This window comes from Hoplias malabaricus, chromosome 11 (assembly GCF_029633855.1).
Source record: "Hoplias malabaricus isolate fHopMal1 chromosome 11, fHopMal1.hap1, whole genome shotgun sequence".
Taxonomy (NCBI): domain Eukaryota; kingdom Metazoa; phylum Chordata; class Actinopteri; order Characiformes; family Erythrinidae; genus Hoplias; species Hoplias malabaricus.
In genome coordinates, this window is record NC_089810.1 from 17,911,574 (window position 1) to 17,935,837 (window position 24,264).

Sequence of the window (24,264 nt, forward strand, 5' to 3'; positions counted from 1 at the left end):
CAACCTTGGTGCCACCAGCAAAGGGATCTTGTTACTGTGACCCAACCCTTCCCCCATCTCACCCCAGATAACCATCTGAGACCCCTCCGTCTCATTCCTTAAAAGCATCCTTCCCATCCACACAAAACAAATAAAATAACCCAGCCTCTTAACAAAAGCCACCATAGAAATAACATGATACACTGCTAAAAGCTGTACTAAGACACACCCACATACATCTGGACCACCTCTGCTCAGTGGGCTGGAAAAGGCCACCCGAGCCTGTCGTCACAGATAGGCTTTTAAAAGCAATCAAAAGGCCAGTGCTGAACTCTAGAAAGATGTGCTCACCCAGAATCTGGTCCATGGCCCACGCTCCGTCAGGCCCAATCACACAGTGTTTCATCTCCTCTTTGAGGCAGCGGTGGGAGGGGTTTCGGGCTGACGCTGTTTGTGACATGGGCAAAGCCAAAAGGAAACTGTTGTTTCATGGTTGTGCTAACCCTAAACAGAGGAGGACTGGCAGTGCTCCGGCGGATGGGCATTCTTTCTCAAACTGTTAACCTTAGTGTGGGTGTGTGTGTGTGTGTGTGTGTGTGTGTGTGTGTGTGTGTGAAAGAAGGTGTCCAGCAGACCTGTCCCCATCCGATAAACAGCATTTAAAACTTTCATCTTAAAAAAAAAAAAAAGATCATGCTTCATTCCTGCCTCAGATCTGAAAAAGTCTGTCCATTGCTCCACTGTGAGAAGACTTCCCAACACTATGGGCCTGAAAGGATGTTGTAAATCAAACAAAGAAGCTGATAGTGTTCTCAGAACAATGGACTGGCCTCCCCTGGACCAAGGCCCTGCTTTGACTTACATTCAAATTACACTTTGATTTAAAATTAATGGAGTGTGGACTTGGCACTTTACAGTAAATGCAATTTAGAGGGCTGGAATTCATTCATTCATTCATTCATTCTTTCATTCATTCATTCAGCCACCCATTCATCCATCCACCCACCCGTCCAACAAAAGCATAACTTATCATCATTTTACTGTGATGTCACACAGGTTAATACAAAACATAATACAATGTCAGGAAACGTGTTTTAATCAAAATGCTGTACTTGAAATTAAAACAGGACATTCCAAAATCTTGAGAGAATATAGCACGAAAAAAGGTTCACACCATTAATAAAAGAACATCCAGCTACACACAGCTTTCTCAGCTCCAAGCTTATTTCAGTTACATCTTCAGCAATGCATCTGAATGATTTATGAAGGACATAATTTCAAAAACAGACCTTGATTGTTGGGATCTTTGATTTCAATGGAAACAACTGCTGGGCTGATAACTGTGTTTTTTCTCTAATGATTCTTTTCTTACTATCAGAGTTTTATCTGACATGCCACTCAACGGTTTTTGTCAAGCCGACTTTATTAGTATAGTATCTCTGTGAATGTTTTGTACGACTTTTCAAGATGTCCGAGGTTTGGGTTCGGGTTACCAGTTTCAGATGTTTTATTCTGTAACTAGATTCCAGTGATAAGACAAAACTATGATATCATGCATTACTGGAAACAATTTACTTTGATTGATGGCAATGTAAAACAGCCCATAACTTTTTCCCACTTTCCTTTGTCTTTAATATTTAAAGGTGGGGTCAGTGAATATAAGTCAGAAAACATTTTGTAATATTTGGCAAAATTTTCGTCATGTTCTGGCAACTGACAATAAAACACATGCTTGGAGGAAATAAGAGTAGACAGGTTTTTGATCCATACGAGTCTCTATACGATTTTTATACGAAATTCAGATATCTTTCACAAGCACTACATTTTTCTGTTCATGTAAAGCTCACACAAAGCTCCACAAACATTCATAATATCTCATCCAGAAAACCTTCCCATAACGTTCACAAAAAGATCAGTACTTGACACATTATGCTAGTCTATAGTCTGGTGAATTTGGCTATTTAACACAGGTTTAATGACTTTATCCTCACCTGGAGAAGATAAACTGTGGTTTTGTTTGTCTGTTTGGTTTTAACTGACAGAATTTTCTTTCATTACAGCAAAATACAACGAAGGTTCCGACTGATACACAGTAGGCTCATCTAGAATAATTGTACATTTACTCAAGATAAGTTGTAATATGTCCTATTCCAGTCCATCAGAGCTCATAGGGCCAAGCTCACTCTCTTACTACCAGCAGTCACTTCATTTCTCATCTATTGTTTAAGCGACAACACACTAGAGGGAGTGCTACAACGTCAGATATTGGCACTAGTGCCACTATCTCACGTTATAGAACGGACCTCGAGTGTATTATTCCTTAAACAATACATGAGAAATGTTGTGATATATATCATACACTAAACGATGCCAAGTTCTCTCAGCTTAAGTTAAAAGTGAGTATTTTCCAGAGTCGTGCTGCTGAGCTGGTGAATGAGAGCAGCGGAGAAAAAGACGCTCCTCGAGTTAAACACAATCACAGAAACCACATAGACGAAGCAAGTTACTGTTTGTTTGTTGTTGTTGTTGTTTTTAATTATTATTTATTTCCGATTTTTCTTCAGAAAGTAGATACACCCACTGCGACATAACACTTTACTCTGTTCAAAATCAGATGCGCGAACGGAAAAGGATCCGGTTCCCCATTGGGTGAAAAGGTCCAGGCACAGCGCTGGCGTCGTTGCTAGGTTACATGTATTTAGCGGAGTGATACCTGAAGAGCTTCGGTCAGGGTGGCATTATCTCTGATTATCGTGTAAAGACCTGTTCGGACGGGATTTGTTTTAACTGTGGACGTGGCGGTAAAGTAAATATTGCCTGAGTATACCTTAGTAGTTTAAATCCCCTCTGAATAGACCATTTCAGTTATTATTCCTGAGGGCGCGCTCCCATTTCAGGAATTCATGAGCCTTTTATCTACTGTAAAACGAGCAGTAATATTACCCCAGGTTATAGTAGTCCCGGCCGAATTGAAATGTGGTGTAATATCCTGGAGAAAATGAGTTTTTCGCGGGTTTTCTCGATAACGGAGGAGCGGAAGGAGGCGTTCAGTGATGAAACATACGGTTTAAATAAAAGCTCAGCGGAGAACGACGCATCACGCTCAAATCCACAAAACGACCTGTAGGTATGTTTTGTCCACACTAGCCTCCATACGTGCTGTGAAAGTGTGTCGTTATCATTAAACGTTTTATAATATCGGTTATAATATCTATGTGAAGGATTAGTAAAGTTTTTGCCACCTTCTCGCCCGTTATCTGTTATGAAGGACTAGAAGATAAAGTTATTGAGGGCTGTATGTTTTTGATAGGAGGGCTGAGGGCTCAGAAAAGTTGTGACAGTCTAAAAACTCCAGTAGCCCTGCTGTGTCTGATCCACAGTGTGTGACGGCGTTAGCTCCTCCCATCTCTGTTATTTTCACCGCGATTTCTTTTCCAGTGCGAATCCACCATAATCCTTACTGACGTCTTGTGGAAAAATTACATTACCCCACGTAAATCTAAACCCGTCCGAATAGGGCTTAATATTGGCAGTCCTGGAACCTCTCTCAACCAGTCACCTTGCAGGGTCGAACTAACTGGTATAATCACAAATAACTTTACATTTTCAATTTAATCTCAGGTGACACCTTTGAACCGGCCAATATACCTTTCAAATCATCATTTATACTCTTCCAATCTACCTTATCTACTGCAGCTGGCCATTTTACCTTTATTTTCTGTCCAAATACCCTATCTATTGCCCCTTGTTTCACCTGCTCCTGCTCTCCACCATTGCTCTGGTTAACATCCGTTTTACCTGCCTGTACACTTGTGCTGGCGCTCTCCTCAATAGTTACAGAGGTGTTGATATTTGTGGTGCATAACCTGTCACTGGACTTCAGCTGACTGACTTGAAAAACCCCAGTGCAGGTCCCTGTACTCCCTCATCCAAGGATCTTCTCTTAGCTTTATGAATCCTCAGTACTCACACTGATGTCACCTTTTTCCAGCCCCACACACTTGCAACATCTTTCCTTTTAGTCAAAGCTATTCCATTGTCAGTAGCCACGTAATCCTCCTCTGAGTCATCTTCAACCCTGGTTCACAGATTCAAAGGGCATTGCATCTGTCTCACTGTAACTTTTATAAGTTGCATCCACATGGTGGCACATATCATGGCTGCTGCTTTCTTGGGTTGCTAGCCCACAGTAGCCCCACTAGGGTCTGTTTGGCTGTCATTTGTCTCATCAAGCTGCTACAAGGTCTTTCCCCTGTTATCAGCTGCCCTGTTCACAGCAGTCACTGTTTAACCTAAATAAATAATTATAGCAATGAATGTTTGGCCAAAATATAGCTCATCTACAGTTCTCTTATGTCCCACATTTAGCCCTGAATGATCGCATTCTCTCAGGCAATTCTGTAAAGTTAAAGAGCTAAATGAGTGCTCTAAATAATTTTTTGAAATAATTTTTTTGTGCGGCGTTAGGTTTGCCCACAAACTCTGATATTCTGTCTTAGGGAGATTTTCCACTGCATGGTACCTGCTCTACTCGAAAGTACACAGCTCTACTTGCTTCGTTGCTAGTTGGTTTTCTGCAACAAAACCTTGTCCCGAAATGTAGTTGGTGATGTTGCAAAACAGCATCTCTAATGGGAATTGCAGGCTTTGGAAACCACAATGACAGTGGTAATGTTACGTGTTGTTTACTTGTTGTGTATTTGAATGTTGTTTGGGACGGAACGCAGCTGTGCACCCCAGTTCATACAGAGCAATGTAGATTATTTATTCCTTGTTCCTCTAGCTCTTGCTGGAGTTTTTCGTTGGCCACCAATCCAAGAAAAGCTGGAATCTCTTCAAAATACAATGGAATAATTTTATTGGCTCCTGTTGTGAGTCGGATAGAAACAAATGTGTTCATACTACTGCACCTTGGAGAGGCTATTACATGGGGCTTGTTTGTGCTGGAGATTTCGCAGTGTAGTCTCTCTGCTAAATCAGTGCTCTGCAAGGTTTAAACATTAGGCTTAGTCCCTATTTGGCTCGCTTGGAACTGCATGCGAGCAAGGACTAATAAAAGTACCTGCTTACAGGGACCAGATACCAGATTTGCCTAATGGAAAAGCTCTGCCTTTACATAACCAAAAGAGCTTCAGACTATGATACTTGAATACTGTTAATGAGTGAGAATCAGTATTCAGGTGTTCAACAAGTTTACAAGTACCTAGCTTTAACTATCTTCCCATTGAGTATCCTATATCTAAAAAACAAAAAAAAAGGTCAAAGTATAATAACAATAAATTTTATTGTGAATATATTGTATTTGCACAAGAATTAACACATTTGGATTCATTACAAACATTGTTTTTTGTTTTCTCATCTTCTTAAATAACATTGTACAAATGTATACAAAAATGTAGTCAGGCTTTTTAAGTTCCACAAAAGAGTAAACTGTTGTAGAGCGCAACCTGAAAGGTAGGCGGGACTACAGATGCACAGGCCACATCATCCCCCCAACCACCACCAACAAACACACATTTAGAGCAACTTCAATAACACTCTAGAAAGAAAGCGTGATCTCAGGGAACCCTCCTGGCACATCAAGCATCTTCATCAGCACCGGAGCACAGACACAGCAGCCCAACAGGACAGTGCAGCAGCCCACAGCATCATTCAGAACACACACATACACACTCACACATACATACACATAGAACAATAAACAAAAAAGACACCTACTGATCCCACTTTACATAAGGAGGCTTGGATGCTTTAGTGTAAACACATTAAGTAATACATGCAAGTTCAGTGTTACACAGTACCTCTTTCATTCTGAGTTGGAGTGAGTTGTGGATGTACTCTGTAACAGCAGGAACATGTCCAGAAAGCTCATTTATCATTTCCTCTTATGTGAAGTGGAATCCTGTTGTGGGATCCCAGGAATCCCTAGTTATGCTGATAAATATCCTCTCCAAATGTGACGTTTATCACAAAGAGAAACTGTGCTTTCGAAACTTGCACCAACATTATGCAGCATTTCCAAATGAGTGAAATGAAAGTGTTGAAATAAAATGTGCTTTGTAAAAATTCTGTATAGCTGTAATGGTACAATATGAAAACACACGTTCCAATGTATACCCTATACAAGCATTTTCATTTTTGGCACCAAATTACAGTGATGTGAATTGGTTTGGGAAAGGTTTTTTTTTTTTTTTTGGACACAACATATGATGCATCATTGATATTGCACACACAGCAAAAGAAACATTGTGGTGTCCTTATACATTTCATTAGTTTAGCCTATTTACATAGAGTTTGGACCAGGCACCAAAGGATGCCCACTCTGTTCTCCGTGGCTTGTATTGGACCGCACGTCCTCTTAAAGTGAGGCCTTCCACAAGCTATGACATCCACCATAGGCCTGAGACCAGACACCCAGACCTACAAATCCTCCAAACAGCTTTTGGAGATTCATAACAGCAATGCATATATGATGCTACATGATACAGTAGACGCATTTGAGAGTTTGTTAGCTCATGGGAAACAGTCTGAGGAACTTGTCCAAGTTTGCAGCGTCTGCACCCACCCATACGCCTTTCCACTATGCTACAGATTCATGAAAGAGTATATTTCAATACACCATATTTCACACTCATTTGGCAATCACTTTGACATGTGAACTTTTCACCTGAAACATTCAGCATTGTTTAACGGTATTAGTGTGACAAAATCACAGCCTCAACAAATGCGTCAAATTCAAATAAAAACGGCCAAAGCTCCATTAGAGCAGTTCAGCAGTCATGTGCTTGTATTTGTGGACATAGTAGGAGAGGTCAGAACAACTCAATTTAATACTCCCACTGGCAGTATAATTTTCTATGGTTAGAACTGGCAGGGCTTTCAAACAGGCAAATGTTACACAATATATTAAATTAGGGGAAATACAATCAAAGGGACATCATTGTTTTATATAGTGTTGGATGTTGGCGATGATCAGCTATGTTGTTGTCTTAAATAGTTTCACCTGTTTTAGAGGGAATGTCAGGATTAACTGAATTTTCCCCACTTTTGTAAATGCAGTTTGTAAATGTAGTTTGATGTAGTATCTAAACAGTGCTCACTCTCCAGTACAAAACACTCATGTCGAAACTTCACATGTAAATGCAGCCTGTTTTGAATTTAGTGCTTGTTACACAAAAATGGCCAAACTGACATATATCCACATAACTTTACTTACAGCAGCTTCCACATTCACTCTGAAGTTATAGAGTGTTTCAGCTTGGATTTTGATACTTTGCTTGGATCAGTTTCAAAGGCTCATGTACAAAAACAACATGGGATAAAAAGAAATTGGTAAATGATCACGCAAAATTGCATTGTGATTAATTAGATACGATTCTAAGTGAAGTGTGGTCCTTATGGGAAATAATGAAATAAATATATAAATTAGGGCCCTTAAAATTGAAATGTAATAAATGAACTAAGGATTAAATAAAGCTGTAATTTTATGAATAAATATATAAATAAAATGCAGGAGAAATCTGTAGGTTTGGCCTCAGAAATGTCTTTCTGGATAATGGACATGAGAAGCTGGACATTGTTCAGGGTTTGGCATGTACGTTTGTCTCACATAAAGAAAGATAGATATACATATGATATCACGGTAAACTCATGTTGGAACAAATTCGAGCAGATCAAGTATCTGGATGACAGACAATAAAACACACAACGGTCCAGTAGCTTGGGCCAGGAGCCTGGACCAAAAAAAAAATGCAGCATATTCGATTTAGCCAGCGAATTCATAGATTAATTTGGCTTGTGTCAAAATAAACCCTTATGTTAAAGGTTCTGTGAATCCTATTTGAATTACTACTCTGTTTACACACAATTAGGATACATACAAAAACAGTCCACAGAGTCTGTTATGTGTAAGTCAGACGTTCAGATCAAGGATCAAACCATTGGCAAGCTTCAAACAAGTGCAGCAGTAGCAGGCAAAAGTTAAAACACCACAAAACAGAGAATAAAACAAGAAAAACTTAAAAAAGACTGCTACATTTGCTGGGAGCATCCTTCTCTCTTTTAGCATGGCAGTATGAGAGTCCCAGCATTCTTTTTTCCGTGACTTCAAAGCAAATTTTAAAGGACACTAGCGAAATTTAAAAAAAGACAAGCTCTTGTAGTAGAATAATAGTCTTTTCTCCTCTTCCAGAGGACCTGAAGTGCCTGGGTGGAACCCACTCATGACTGAGTATGAAGCTGACCCAGTTAACTATGATCTCTGCACTTGAGCACTCACCCCCCCCCCCTTTTCTCTCTCTCTCTCTCTCTCTCTGTCCTGGCAGAGGCAGGAGAACAGCCTCTGAGAGGAGCCTCTCACTGCGGACGTACTCTTTTGCTCAGCTCTGGCTTTAGATATGCGTTGGTGTTTAGAGAGGTGTACCACACTTGGCATTCCTGTATTCATGAATTTTTGAAGATCACAGAGTCTTGATGACTTTTGTGTCTGTGTTGGTTTATGACTGTGGTCAGTCCGTGGTGGGCACACTGGTCAGGATGGAGCCATAGCAGCTGGTCATGTGTGAAGAATCCAGTTGTATATGTGCTGGTTATTTGTGTCAATGATCAGTCTGTGATTGCATGGTAGTAATTCAGCCATCATGGACTTGTCAGGATGAGCAGCTTCTAGGTCCAGTCAGCAACCAGAGTAGAAGTAGCTGAAGGACCAGCACATGTACGAGAGAGGGAGTCAAACTGCAGGCACCACCACAGTCAGACGCATCCTCCTGCAGCCAACAGGATAATGTTAGTGACACTTTCACAGCTTACACAAGTCTCACTGAACCAAAATCAGTGATTTTTTTTACCGTCCAGTCAAAATAGGCATTAAGAGTAAGACTAATCATTCCCATTCAGCATGCTTTAATATAAAATGACACAACAACTGAAAAACGTATAAAAGAAATATGCTGACATTCATACCAAATAATGCAGATGGATAATTTCCTCCATATAGATATTTAATGTTCTGATTATGATTAATGTTCATTTTTGCCTCCCATATGTATGTTATTTTGAATATCTAACGTGTAATACAAGTTACTGACTTGATACAAGATGTTTTCATTTGCCATAATATAATAATTTGTAGGTAATGATATGGCACAACCTTGCTACTGTGGATCATTACAAAATCTACTCTTACTTTCCAGGTCAGGGACATGTATTTGATGATTTGCTTTGCTTTGTATGTGTGTGTGTGGTGAGGAAAGGCAGGCTTGTCATCGGTGTTGGCTGTCCTCAAAAGAGCGGAAACACATCTGGAACTTCCTATGTTTATTTCCCTGACAGTCTCTCTGGACAAGAACAGAAACTCCTCTTCCTATGGCCACAGAAGAGGGAAAGCTGTGGTGTCCTGATTCTCCATCCCACTACCTCCACAGGCAAGCAACTGCAGAGGTCAGTCTGACCCAGTTATGGCCCATAACTTCTCAGATTATATATCGATGAATAAGCTACTAGCCTACACCTATGTTGGGCTTTATGAACTTTAGATCATGTCGTGCACATTTGGTGTGCTGTTTTCATTGCTAATGAGCTACAATGAAGCAAATGAAACTGACCATCAAACACAAAAGAGAGACAGCAGCCAAATGATGGGTGGAGCTGAAGCCAAGACAGAAGATGCACTGATTGGACACAAGGGCTCGTCCTGAGAATGGCGGACATGATAAGCAGCCAAAGGCAGAGCATAAACACAAGTTAAAAAAGAGAGAAAGGAGATGTAAGCAAGTCATGCAGCTGCAAATAATAAACAGCATGATAAGAGTCAGCATGAAAACAAAAATGAGCACAGTAAAAAAGTAAAAAAGGGCACTCCAAAAAGGACCATTAGGTAAAGACGTAATTAGATTAGTGTCAAAACATTTTAAAAAATATATTTTTAATATATATATATATATATATATATATATATATATATTTTGTAATGTGGAAACGTTTAAGCAGCACTGTCAATTATGGAACCCATCAATGAATGTGTTACTGGAAAAAGAAGCAACTTAAAGCCAATCAAAATGATCTTATTCGTCACATCTTTTGCCACAATGGTGAGGAGCATGTTAAACTCACATCAGCGTTGTTGTCGAAGCAGACATCTGGGCCTTTTCTGTAGCGTGGACTATGGGCCAGAATACAGGGGTCTGGTCCAGTGGCTGATTAAAAACCATTAAGGAAAAACACATTCTTCATAACACACTGTTTCTCACTGTCTACACACTTCTGACAGCACTGTACGGAGGAGTGTTTTGGATGTGGAGAAACACCAGAACACTCTGTGTAATGAAGGGTTATATTCTCTCAGTCCTGTGTTTAGTACCTTGCTCCAATTCACCTTGTTGAAGAAATGAAGGGCTCTGTAAATAGCTCCTAAACAAGACGAGTTGAAATAGTAGCTTCAAACCGTGCTGTTTTTGCTTTAGAATTAAAATACTCTAAATTCCTAAGTCCTCATAGGAAGAAAACTTCAATACATTTATATAGAGAAACATAATTAAAAGGGTGTATTTTATACCTCTTTTTTCATGTTAACAAAGCTCCCTGGGGAATGACTGTGACATGCTATGGTCAAAATACAACAAGGATCAAACAACACAGTACTTGTAGCACAGTGGTTTCAGTCAATGTTGAGAACGAGCCTCTGTCTACTTTCTATGCCCAGTAGTGAATAACCAGCAGAATAAAAGCTTGTTTAATCCCCAGATTTATGAACTAATGCTGTTAAAAAATGATTTTTAAAATATGTCCCCTTTACAAAAGACACGAAAAGACTTGTTTATTATATGTCTAGGACGGAGAGGAGAAATAATGTTAAAACAGTGGTGGATATTTGAAACTAGTGAAATATACTGATGCTAACATTGATCTGAATTCCCCAGTTGAACTCGTGTGATAGCGCTGTATGCTGTGAGCATGTTACTTCAGGAATTTTTGTCTGTAAGTTTTTATATGGAGGTATATTTGGTGCAACCCCCTGAGCACATGTGACAGTGAAAGTTTGAAATCACAGAGAGTTGCAAACCTGTAGATTATATTCTCCCAAAAATACAATTTAACACTTTCACCTTTACAAACTCTTCACTGCAGGTGGACAAATCCAATTCTACACACACAAGTACATAAATATGCGCTCACTGTTTTGCTACATTTGCAGTGGGAAATATGGTGCAAAACACATTTACACACTTCTATAAAACAAGCACAAAAGTTTCACGTTCGCAAACCAATATGTGAATCGGTGAAATGCGAGTTACACACCTGTTTTTTTTTTTTTTTTAGTTTTTTTTAGGGGGGTGTTGGTCTTGCACAGACACAAATCAATGAATACACCTGCTCGAATCTGCGGCTACAAGTCAAAAAAGTTTTTATTTTTTTCTGTTCACACATGACAACTTCTGCACGCTCTGTTTTGCACCAAATATGTTAGATTCGAGCAGATGTATTCATTGATTTGTGTCTGTGCAAGACAAATATCCCCCCCAAAAACTGTTGAGCCTCTTTGCGATTTTCCTGCCATGAGAATAGAGAAAGAGAGGAAGCCTACCATGCGTAACTGAGCAAATTTGTTTTTCCTCCTTGTTTACTGACACTGGGAGTTTGTAAACACATTAGACGGTTTCCAGCCTGCAAACAGACTAGAGCGCTTACAAATGGCGAGACATCTTTTGAATTTTTATGACTCAATCGTGTACATTGCCTTTAACACTGATTAACTAATATTCTCTTTCACAAAATTTAGCATAAATAGTCATACCCCATTGTGAGCATTTATACTTTGTGTTGGTGAGTCAGCATCATTCTGCAATTACACCACCGAATCTCTAGTGATGAATCAAAAATATCTTCCTCAACATTATGTAGTACACAATGTACAGGTGTTGCTGTACTATTTTTTTAATTTACAAAGGGCACAATTTAGGGAGCATGGCACTGTTTGGAACAGAGTTTAGTTTACATGTGGTGCCAGAAACTAATCAAACTGTTGCTGTCCAATTACAAAATAAACAAAAATACAACGCCTGTACTTTTTCCTGCCTGGATCCCTGCTCCCCCAGTTTTTTGACCAAAGGCTTCCATATTTTTCTGTGACATCCAAAACAATGTCTGAGGAAACCTCTTACCATTTGCTGCTGTCCGCAGTCTCTGTAGTGTGGAGGAGTTCATATTTCTGACCAATGTTACTAACCTGATCCATGCTTCTCCGACTACAGGCCAATCACATTCCTTGAAGGCTGCTTCGAGGCAACGCATAGTTACGTTTCAGGGGAGGGCACACCGGTCTACAGTGTAAGGCTCGCATCAACATGGGACCTATGCTTTGCTTACTGCGTAGCTTCAATGCAGAAGCCTCTATTTGCCTCAAGTCTTTATTTAACTGAAACGGTAAAGTCAACACAATTTATAAATGATTAAATATGAGTCTACCAACACTGGACTGCCCCATTTACACCACTCCTTGTCAATACACCATCACTGATTTTATCAGCACCACTCACCACGCAGTTGAAATTTGTAGTTTCTACAGTTACAGATTTTAGCCGTTCTGTTGTTCTTCATACTTTGTTACAGCCACCTTTCATCTTGTTCTTCAATCATCAGGACCAGCACAGAACAGGTTTGATTTGGGCAGTGGATCATTCTGAGCACCATTGACCTGGTAGGTGTGATATGAGAGGTTCAGATACAGCAGTATCTGTCAACCTTATCCAGTTCAGGGTCACGGTGTGTCCAGAGCCTACCTGGAATCATTGGGCGCAAGGCAGGTACACACCCTGGAGGGCAACACACACTCACACCTACGGACACTTTTAAGTCGCCAATCCACCTACAAATTTGTGTTTTTGGACTGTGGGAGGAAACCGGAGCACCCGGAGGAAACCCACGCAGACACTGGGAGAACACACCAACTCCTCACAGACAGTCACCCAGAGCGGGAATCGAACTCACAACCTCCAGGTCCCTGGAGCTGTGTGACTGCGACACTACCTGCTGCGCCACCGTGCCGCCCCAGATAAAGCAGTGCTGGAATTTTAAAAACTGACCATTTGCTGTCCACTGCATTAAACACACCCACCTCCTTTGTGTCCACCTTGTGGATAGATTCATCTGCAGTTTGAAAGGAGGTTAAACAAGAATGCATGCTACAGATTCACTAGAGTCTGTAATGCCAAACTACAAATTGGACCTAAACTCTAAGTGGTGAAGATAAAATGGATGAGAGTGCATAAACAAAGGTCATTTAAAGGTTTTGGGTGATCTTGTAGTTTTTGTCTGCACTTCCTATTTCAATCTTTTCTAGAAAAGTCACTACATTCTGTGCATAGTAAAAAAAAAAAACAACTGAAACTAATTTACAGCTGCTGAGTTTTTTATTGTTTGAAGTGGTAATGATTTTTCTTCCCTTCATTAGAGTTTTGGCTCCATACATTCTGATGCTTAGAATTCTGCCTTTTGTGTATTACAACTTAATCATTAGGGAACCGTGTATTTATCCAGATAACTAAAACAAATTATTCTGAAGGATACAGGGCTGCTCAGCCTGTCTCAGTGGTTTGGTGTCACAGGAGAGGCAGGTGCTCTTAGCGTCAGTGATCAGAAACACCAGGTTGGTGCTGGGGAGCTTTTCAGCTCTGTACATTCTGGAAAAACATGACAGAGGAAGAAATAAAGCACATAGTCATCATAATCAGGGAGAGTCCAGTGAAAGAATAACATTCAGTCTGGATGCCAGCAGCGTTAAGCATGTAAATGTTATAAGCTTGTGTAAATCTCATCATTACCTGCTGATTGGTGAATATATACAAAGCTTTTGTCAGCATACTTCTTTGTTAAACAAGCCATTACTGGCCATGTTATGAGAAGTCTTCATGCTCACACACTGGACATGTGTTAAAGTCTTCAGCAGAGGTAATCTTAGATCAGTGTGTTCTGTTGGAAAGCAGCACTGGTTTGCGGCTTGTTACATGCTGTCAGCACTGAGTGACTTTCTGGGCAGGAACCAGTGTTTCTTTTACAACATCCATCTCTGTTTTCTTTCAGCTATTACTCTTTCAGACTGTGTGAGTCATGGCTTTGTAGTGTGTGTGTGTGTGTGTGCGTGAAAGTGCTCCATTACATCTCACCTGCTCCCTCAGTAATCACTGAGTGTTTACTGCAGCTGAGCACGCTCAGTGGAGCACAACAGACCTCTGATCTCAGTAGTCAATGGGTCACATGAATACACACACACACACAGCTTTTTTTTTGTATGTCTGGACGTGTAGTCTTACATATGCCCCATAGGTGTTTTACACACATACACACACACACACACACACACACACACACACACACACACACACACAGAGTACTTGTCATATTAATATAATATTCAAATATAATTAAAGTTGAAAGTTTTCCAGCTACATTTTTTTTATCTAAATCTAGAAATATACCTCAATGTTTAAAAAGAAAAAAAAAGCAAATGAGGATAATCAAATATTATTTACTCAAATATATTTTGGCTTATTGTTTCTATTCAAGCTTGTGCTAAGTTGATTTGCAGGTGGATTTTACTAATCTGAGGCATTGTGGACATAGCAGATCCTAGAGGAAAATGTCTTCCTTCGCTCTCATCTCTCTCCTCTGTTTCACATTTTCACTTGGAAAATCAACAATGCTTTCATTTGACCACCCAAACATTTGCCTACGTAATGAAACATTTCTACAACAATTAAACCTAACTCAACCTTTACACTTAAACACCAGAAAGTAATGGCTTTCCCCTTTCAATTCTAAACTTTAAAAAACTTTAAAAAGTCTTAGCTAAATTTGTCGTGACACTGTTAAAAACAGACAGAAACAGATGTGTGTTCCTCTCAGTTTCTGCCAGTTTTATCCTGGCTGAAGGAACACACACACACACACACAGCATGCACACGTAAACACAGAGAACTGGAAGACACTTACTAAAACACCTGCAGCACACAGACACACACACATACAAGTCTTAATAATCAGACAAAAGAAGAGAACACTACATATCCTGCCAACTAAACGACAGTGCTCCACACTCAGAAGCACACTCAGGCCTGCCTGGCCCCTGAAGAATGCTTTATTCCTGAGAGAGGGGGAGAGGGGTACACACTTCACCTGCACTTAGATAACCTGATCTGCTGCATATGAAAGACCAACCACAGCTTGGAAGAGGCTATGCCCCCACTGTCCCCCTCCAATTAAACTGTTCAACTGAAAAACATATGGAATGTCAAACTGCATGAACTCTGATTATAATTCATTTTAACCCTTTAAAGTCTAGACTTGTTGTTTGAATATTAAACCCCCTTCAAGAACCTGCCATTACATCCAGATTTCTATTACTCACTCCTATAACTTCATAATAATTATTCTATCTCTTGCATTGTTTGCCACTTGGTAATTGCATAATACAGTCTTAAGATTTGTAAATCCAGTATTTTCCTTATGTGGTCTCACTTACGAATTAAACTATGAATTATTCAGTAACTACTATAAACTAATATGCAGCTTAAGTGGTTATGAGAGAGAGAAACTGAAACATGGTCCCACAGACAGGTCCTTAGGGTTTAGGGGGTTAAAAATCACCTTCCCATTTTCCTATTTGAAATTCAGATTTTTGAGGTGTGGTCCATCTTCTTTGCAGGTTTCCTCTACATCTCTGAGTGGTGCATTCCTTAGGCCTGAATGAGGGGACTGATGTGTGTGTGTGTGTGTGTGTGTGTGTGTGTGTGTGTGTGTGAGAGAGATTGAATTACACACTCTGAAAGAGTGGCCCGTGGTCCTGCGATCGCACAAATGGATTCCTCTTTATGGCTCTCGTTAAACTTTACATGTCCAAAGTAGTTAACATAGAAGAAAAACTATCGTCCGCAGAGTCACACGTGGGGCTCATAAAGGCCTATGCTCGCGCCGAGCTGAGCCCTCCAGACGCCTCTCACTTTACCCCTGCTCCGTCACAGCGGCCCACTGCAGGATTTACAGCAGGCAGGACGTCCGAAACATCAATGGAACAGGGGCTCGAGTGGACAGAGAGAGGGAAGAGAGGGAGGCTGAGCAGAGAGAGAGAGAGAGAGAGAGAGAGAGAGAGAAAAGACGAGCAGGAAAACTGCCCTGATCCAAAAGACAGCCAGTGATCCAGCAGAATGTGGATCTCAACAACAGATTGCAAGAGTTTTGAGAAAAACTAAAACAAAAAAAGCTTGTAACCTTTGATCCTTCAAACAATACTGCATTAAATATTGGCATGTTTCTTTTAAGGATATCACTATATGGAATATACACTATACACTACACATTGAAAATCTGAGGCCATTCTGTGTACATATCAGCAGTGTTCAAAAATGTCTGGGCTCAGCTAATCCGATGCCCAGTTGTAACATGTATTTATAAAAAAATGACAAAAACAGAAACCTGAGAGTGTTGACAGTGCAAAAGTCAGGGTTGTCATGGTAAAATGGAAAAAATGTGCAATGGCATAGGTAAATATCACACCTGTGAAAGTGCCATTAACAATATTTATACATTTTACCACACCACATTCTTCCTTCTAGATGATATCTTTTTTAAGAGATGTCCATGTTTATTTCAAAAACACCAAGTCACATTCTACATATGCTACAACAGCACAGGCATGTAATCGAAGAGCGCAGGTGCTAAATATGTTGCTCATTACAAAGTGCAAAAAGGCCCTGTACAGATGTGCATTTCATATATTAACAATGGCAGGAACTATGCTTCCAAAAATAGATCACTTAAAAACTCTGTTTTTAAATAATTGCTCCTGTCCCAGTCCTTTAATGTAATGTGATGAGGGCATAAAAGTAGGAATGAGCTTAAATATTTAAAATGAATCTTTCAGATACTTAACCTTTGGAGTTGAGGTTTCTAACACACACACACACACACACACACACACACACACACAAAACAATGTACACTGCACACTTACACTGAGCCCTCACCTTGAGCAGTTACCACAGTCCAGTACACCTTGGAATGACCTGTTCTCATTCTCAAAGAAATACTGAGTCTGCTCTGTTATGCAGCTCTCTTTAGAATATGCATCAGAGAGGTCCTCCTCAGAGTAGGCTGGAAAACACACACATACAAGAGATCAAGCATTTATGTTAACCATACTCAAGAAGACTGAAAAGACTCTGAAAACCTTTGTTTTTTTTTTACAAACTAATATCTGACAAACTCTCACATCTGAAGAAAATTAGCTTTTAAACACAGACTGATTTTGCATGATCCGAGATTAAAAACCTACAATTATATTAAACTGTTGACAGGAAAAACGCTAAAAAGAAGCAGCTGTCCTGACCACCGTACACCACACAATTCTAATGATTCTGACGATTCAACTCTCTTGATTTAATTCCAACATTTGGATTATGTGTTTGAGTGTAATCCCTTTAAAATAGTTGTGGTGTAAGGCCAGCATTAGATGGCAGCTCTCCTCCATCATAAAGGAAATGTTCATAGACCACTGCTGACCAGATCTTATTTAGGTTGTGGGCCGTTCTTAGAATAGCAGTGCCACTCACATTATAAACTCATCTAAGTATGTGTTCAGCAGGTACATGTGTATCCAACATAATAGAGTTGCTAGTGTTCTTGTCCACCTCATTATCATGGCTAGGTCAACTGTAGATGTCCCTGCCTTGCACTGTGTGTTTGATATGAAGGCATTTGTAGAAAGCTAGAGCAAAAAAAAGAAAACAATACACAAGGACTGAACCAGCTTGCTCTAAAACATACCTGCCTCCAGAAAACTTGGGTAAGTTAGAGTGAGGAGGAAGTGCTGTAGCACTGACCTGAGAAAATACAGAAACATGATACAGTGCATCCGCCACAACCTTTATTTATCTGCAGAATGAGATTAGATAACTGTGGAGACCAAATAGGACTTACCAGGCAGCAGTGGAGGCCCACCAGCCCAGACTTAGTATGTCTGCAATAGTAGGCTGGAACAGAGCACACAAAATCACAGAAATTAAACTCTGATGGATATGCACATGCACTTACACCAGTGTATACATACCGCAAGACATTCATACATAAACATGATCCACACACATGGGTGCGCGTGCTTACACACACACACACACACACACACACAAAATCCATCTCCTACCACATAGATAGATCGGGGTCCAGCAGCTGCCTTTGTTTCTCTCTCAGGATCACACACTGACTGATAGTCGTAGGTTTTATTGAAGGAGTACAGCGATGTGTTCACCAGACTGATCATCAGTATAGGGTCCACCTCACCGAAAAACTGACCTATCTGAACAGGACACACAAACATACAGAGCTTCTTATGTTTTTTTTTTTTTTTCATATAATCCACCTTTAAGGGTCACAGAGATGGAGACACTACTCTCTGTGTGGACACTAAGTGGACACTATACTGAGCTGGCTGTGTTTTCTGCCTGTCACAATCCAAGTATATATTCATTTGACATTTCCATGGCTTACTAATCTATGCCCTAAGTCCTGCATCATACAGCAACACAAATAACGTTTGATTATTGTTCTATATTAGCTTTTTTCTTCACCTTCTGTGGTGTCTTCCCTATTAGTGACATTCAGTATGCAAGAAACACATGGGTGTGAACACATTAATAAAACATGATTGTTCCATCCATTGTCAGCTCTGCAACAGAATAAAAAGAAATATGTGCAAAAAGCAGGCAGCTGAGACCAATGATCATGACGCACCGCCGTCACACTGCAGTAATTTATGTGATTCCCATCTAAATTCCATTCTTACTTATCTTCTTCACTGCCATGGAGGGTCATGTATGTGCTTGATAGAGAGCATGGCTATTGTATTATTAAACTATAAAATGTGAATGACTTAGTCATTGTGTCACTGCATATCTTCTCCCTTACAGTGCAACAGTAAGACTTTTCCCAAAGTTGCTGCCAAATGACTGCATGTGTTCAGGCCTTAAAGTGATAGCTAGATGAAAAAGGCCTCTTTAGGCCTTTCCTTGGGTCCAATGTAGTCAGGCAGTCAAGATATGTGTGATGTCTTTACTTTTGTTCTTTGGGATTGCACTGGAGCTATGAGACTAATGTAGCTTGTGAGTAGCACATAAAATGGAACATAAAATCACCCATTTAGCATCGCGCACACTGCATGCCTGAAGTTACATGGCCAGTAATCAGAGATGACATACTGCAATCTATTAAACCGAACAAACATTTAGACCAAATTCTGGATTCTAGATGTACTCCACTAGTTTGTCCTCCTTTGCTTTATTAATAACATCAACCAATTCCTGGGAAGGCTTTACACTAGATATTGGAACACTGCTGTGAGGATTTGACTGCATTCAGCCAAATAAATATAAGTGGTCAAGTACTGAGTTGAAAACAACAAAAGATTATTCTCAAAGGTAATGGATGAATTTCCATCAGCTGGTAAAACACAATTCCACCACTCAGCAGTATGACATACAGAAACCACATGAACAAGATTAACCACCTGACAGAGTTTGGGGCTAGTATGTGATGACAGGCTTTCAGAGGTTAACAGGAAACAATAAACAATGTGTATGTGTAAGCCTATATAACGTGAGCAAAATTAGCCTTGCTACTCCTTAGTCACATTAAACTTTGAACACTGGACATGTCCTGGATGATGGAATAAATTTAAGGTAAAAGGAAAATATAATACTTTTGACCATGTCTTGGCTGACCAGCTTACACTTGGGCTGAGGGAAAATTGTGTAAATTTGAGCATGTCTTGGCTGATCAACCACAATTGAAGTAAAAAGAAAATTGTGGAAGTTTTTGGCTGAACCAACCAATCTCAATCGTGCCATCATTACGCTCAATGTCCCTACATGTTCCCTTGACAGTGAAGTGAAGTATTGCAATGAGTGCAGGATTTCTGACCTGTGTTATGTACTCATCCTGATTGGACATGAGCAGAAAGCCCCCGTCATCCAGTATCACACAGTCTACGTGCTGATCAAAACATGACAAACAAGATGGTCAGGAAAAAAGTCTGGACATTAACATGGGTATTCTGGGTTGTCCAAGCTTTACTTGAGAATGTATTGAGCATTCTGGCTGGTACCTTGTCATTCCTGAGACAGCCGCAGATCTCATCCTTGCACTGCAGGGAGGAAATCGTGAGAGACGAAAACTGAGAACTCACCAAACAGGCTTTGCATCATTTATTAGAGTGAGTCAAGCCTTCTCCACTTCCAGACTGCAATATCAGGCTGTCTAGAGAGCTTGTACCTAAATGGCTTCCACATGCTTAGATAAGAAGAACTGTTTCTCTTACGTTTATCTTCATGGTGGCATTCATGAAGCTGTTCATCCAGGCGGACACATTGAGTTTGACTCCCACCACTGCAAAAGAACACGTTTCACATCAAATGGCCTGGCTGCAGCATCACTGCACCACTGGTATATGTACATGAGAACTGACATTACTGGCCAGAATGCTCTGAATGTGTTATAAGAAACACAAGCATTGAAGCCTGTCTGTCTATGCTTGCTACGGTCAGGGACTTCAGTATGTGCAGTAGGTTATGACCGCAGTGCAGGCAAGAATTTCATTTTTTTTTTTTTGTGGGGAGGGGGTCTTGGTTACACACTGGGGGTAGGGGGCTGGGGCAGCAAGAAAGTATATCCTAAAGAAATTGCTCTAGTGAGGATGACAACCACCAACCAGGATACATAACTATAGGTACCCTAGACAGAAAGCTAAAACTTTTAAACTCAACACAGATTGCGGACCTGTTACTTAATCGGCACACTGTCAGTATATTACAGTGGGTAAAAGCTCATTAACAGGCCTCCTTAAGTGGGCTAGGACATGATTCCCTACACTAGTCCCAAAATAATGGTGTAAAAGTGATGGTAATTAATCAGTTGTACAGACACTGCTGTTGACATGTTTTGTGATAATATGAGAAGAGTTTTATCCATTGTTAATGGATACATTATTAATTTCCAGTGGGAAAAACAGGCATGAGGATGCACAAGCAGCCTCTCTGCATTCATCCTTTATTATTAGAGTTCAAGACAAATGAACCATTGGAGGACTCTATTTTGAGAAAGAAGAAATGTGGGGCCTGGCTTCCAAATGAGCTATAAATAAAAACAAATTATTGTTAATCTTCAAAGAGTCTTTGGGCAAAAGTCCTAATGCAAATTCACTTATCAATAATTTAATCTGAGTCAAGTTTGTCATAGTTAAATTAACATATAACCCATGTTTAGCCTTTTAGTACATATAATACATTATTCTTAAATTATGAATTATAGTGTGAGCTGTAAACAATAATCCATAATTCTCCACTGAACGAATGCATCCACAATCCTCAGTACAGGAAAACAAGAAGATTTGTATTTTATTACCACTTTCTAAGACTTTATCAGTGCTGTACTACATGGTCTCCCATTATATAAAGTTGAACTGAATTAAATATGAACTGATCAGTAATTCTTTTACATGCTCACCAGCCGGTTTGAGTTTAACTCCTTTGAAGTCCAGTTCCACAGCTTTACTGACCAGAATACCAGACTCGTAGCTCGACTCTCTGCTCTCTGTAAAAGGGATGGATGAAAGAGCGTGCACACACACACACACACACACACACACACAATTGAACAGAAGATGATGCATAGCCCGAAGGTCTAGAGCTAATTGCATGCAACTAATTCACTAAAAGCATGTCACTAGAAGCCATTATTTGCCTGATCAGTAAAGTGATTGCAGATTAGAACTTATATTGCCAAAGGTGCACATAACCTTCACAAAGGATTTGGGTTTGAGTTTCAATGTCTGCTTTATAAATCAGCATAAAACCTCTGAAAACGGGGCTTAACGCATCCTTGCACTCTTGTTTCGAGACTTGCTCTTTTGAGCCATGTGTTGCACTGTGTGTATGTGAGTGTGTGTGTATGTGATTGCTCCAGACCACACATGCTCACAGGTGAGGAATACTCATTCTGTGGAAATCCCTAAGTAATATAGGCTTTCTTGGAAGGAGATAAGTGTGTGCGTGTACACACGCAAGCATCAAATACAAGAACAGCTGTGCTCTTACAACAGCATGCCAAAGATTTGGAAAACCAACCCAAGGAGTGGTCCAATGTAGCACACACAGACGCACACATAAAAACCTACTCATGCTGCAGTAAACCCATGATGTGCTTGGGGGCCTTACTGTTGACATAGGGGGCAGTGAAGATGTATATATCATTGTCTAAACTCCTCTTGTAAAAGCTGGAATCAAAAGTCTCTGCATTTTCAGTCCATTCCTCTCCAGCGCTAAAATAGAGAGAGAGAGAGAGAGAGAGAGAGAGAGAGAGAGAGAAAATACTTTTTTTTTAAATATAAATAAAATTCCTAGATTAGTAACTCAAAACAAAGAGCTGCATTTTAATGGCAAGTTACACTCAATGTTTTTGGATCAAGTCACAATGACAAATTACCTCCTGAAAAACTATTCTCAGCAGAGCTCAGAGCAGTTAATAATGACAGCTAAACTGACACCAAACACTGCAAGGACTGAGCTAAACCTTGTAAATGACAGGATCAGTTTTATGAACACCTTATTTGTTAGAGTACGGTTAATAAGAGAGAGAGAGAGAGAGTAATTACAGATCTTAGTATGATTTCATAAAATGCTGCTTCATCAGAGTCATCTGCGATAACCTATCAATCTTTTTAAATGAAACTGAATGTATTGAGGGTGGCACGGTGGCGCAGCAGGTAGTGTCGCAGTCACACAGTTCCAGGGACCTGGAGGTTGTGGGTTTGAGTCCCACTCCGGGTGACTGTCTGTGAGGAGTTTGATGTGTTCTCCCTGTGTCCAAAAACACACGTTGATAGGTGCATTGGTGACGTAAAATTGTCCGTAGGTGTGAGAGTGAATATGTGTGTGTCACCCTGTGAAGGACTGGCACCCCCTCCAGAAAGTTCCTGCTTTGCGTCCACCACGACCCTGAACTGGATAAGTGGTTACAGATAATGAATGAATGTATTTTGTAGTGAGAGACTATGGCAATTTGATCCTGTGCTAAATATCCCTGGCCACTTCCTGTTGGTATGTCCAAAGCCATGCATTGATCACTTCATTAGTTGCATGTATCTATACTCATTGTCTTTTCTATCATGTCCACTCTCTATTTATATAATTATGAATGACATAATATTTGTTAATTTTTGTTGTTATTTTAGCACTCTACAAATTATTCTCAAAAATCAAGACCTCCACAAGAGTAGGGAGGTGGATCATTTCTAGTTCATTCTTGTAATGCTGAGTATTTATACATCACAGCTGGATGAGAAATACATGCCCCTGAAAGAACACGTTTTCAAAACAAACAGACAAACAAACATACACATTTCACACCAAACAACTAAATGATATTCCTCACCTTTTTGGGTAAACTCTAGTGATGCCACCATCAGTAGCCACAAATCTGCCTAACACTCCTTCTCTGCAACAGACCATAAACCAGCTTTATTTCCCCAAAAATACATGAGTCATAATCTTAGGAAGCTCACCCACACAAGATGTTTGGGAGTCAGTTGTGACATTAAGGCCGCTCATCAAGTGATTTACAATGAAATTACTGTGTGGAGGCAGGGCTAGTGTGTCAGTGGAAAAGATGGTGGAGAAAGAGTAACAATAAAAAACATTCCAACAAGTTAAAGTACGCAAAAATTAAGGGTCATTCCTCACACTGACAAATTGTAGCCATTTCACTGCATCAGGAAAAAATCAGCATATTGAACAGATTACAACATGTGTCTCCACCCATAGGATGATATTTTTTGATGCAAGTATTTAAAAGAAAACAAGGCATTCTCATTTGAAGAAGAAAAATACATTTCCATATTCAAGCACTGACACACTTGAGTTCTTTGGCACCAGAGTAATGATGTGATTTACAGAGAGAAGGTGGCTTCAGTGTTAATAACTCACAAGGGCTGCTCCTTCCAGAGTTTGACCAGCTCAGATGTAAGCCAGGCATCCAACAATAGCCTGTTGACCAGAGTCAAATTACCTGGCAAACACAAAGGGGGGGGGGGGGTACTTCAGAATGGTTTGAGACATGTGTGTATGTCTTTGTTTGTGCCCAATGATATTAACATTTGCTTTGTAAGCTGTGAGTCACTGACCCTGCCAGACCACACCAATCAATTATTGTGCCTGATTTCAATCAGTCCACTCAGGGGTAACCTTCATA

At 40.1% G+C, this 24,264-nt stretch overlaps 1 protein-coding gene across 3 annotated transcripts in view; it reads right to left on the bottom strand.

Annotated features, from left to right (window-relative positions):
• Nucleotides 1-5,273: 5,273 nt before the first annotated feature.
• LOC136709361 (voltage-dependent calcium channel subunit alpha-2/delta-1) overlaps nucleotides 5,274-24,264 on the bottom strand; it is a 65,794-nt gene continuing 46,803 nt past the window's right edge. For 2 of the 3 annotated variants that reach the window (XM_066684513.1, XM_066684512.1), the window contains exons 22-35: nucleotides 24,000-24,081; nucleotides 23,449-23,511; nucleotides 22,233-22,336; nucleotides 21,523-21,609; nucleotides 20,339-20,406; nucleotides 20,126-20,164; nucleotides 19,942-20,013; nucleotides 18,170-18,322; nucleotides 17,947-17,999; nucleotides 17,794-17,849; nucleotides 16,995-17,121; nucleotides 13,543-13,655; nucleotides 10,090-10,172; nucleotides 5,274-8,744 (exon numbers count right to left, since the gene is read on the bottom strand). In XM_066684513.1, coding sequence (XP_066540610.1) covers nucleotides 8,628-8,744; nucleotides 10,090-10,172; nucleotides 13,543-13,655; nucleotides 16,995-17,121; nucleotides 17,794-17,849; nucleotides 17,947-17,999; nucleotides 18,170-18,322; nucleotides 19,942-20,013; nucleotides 20,126-20,164; nucleotides 20,339-20,406; nucleotides 21,523-21,609; nucleotides 22,233-22,336; nucleotides 23,449-23,511; nucleotides 24,000-24,081 — 1,217 coding nt within the window. In that variant the 3' untranslated portion in view covers nucleotides 5,274-8,627. Of the gene's footprint in view, nucleotides 8,745-9,581; nucleotides 9,671-10,089; nucleotides 10,173-13,542; nucleotides 13,656-16,994; nucleotides 17,122-17,793; nucleotides 17,850-17,946; nucleotides 18,000-18,169; nucleotides 18,323-19,941; nucleotides 20,014-20,125; nucleotides 20,165-20,338; nucleotides 20,407-21,522; nucleotides 21,610-22,232; nucleotides 22,337-23,448; nucleotides 23,512-23,999; nucleotides 24,082-24,264 lie in introns of all 3 variants that reach the window. The other variant, XM_066684514.1, reaches the window with a different exon arrangement.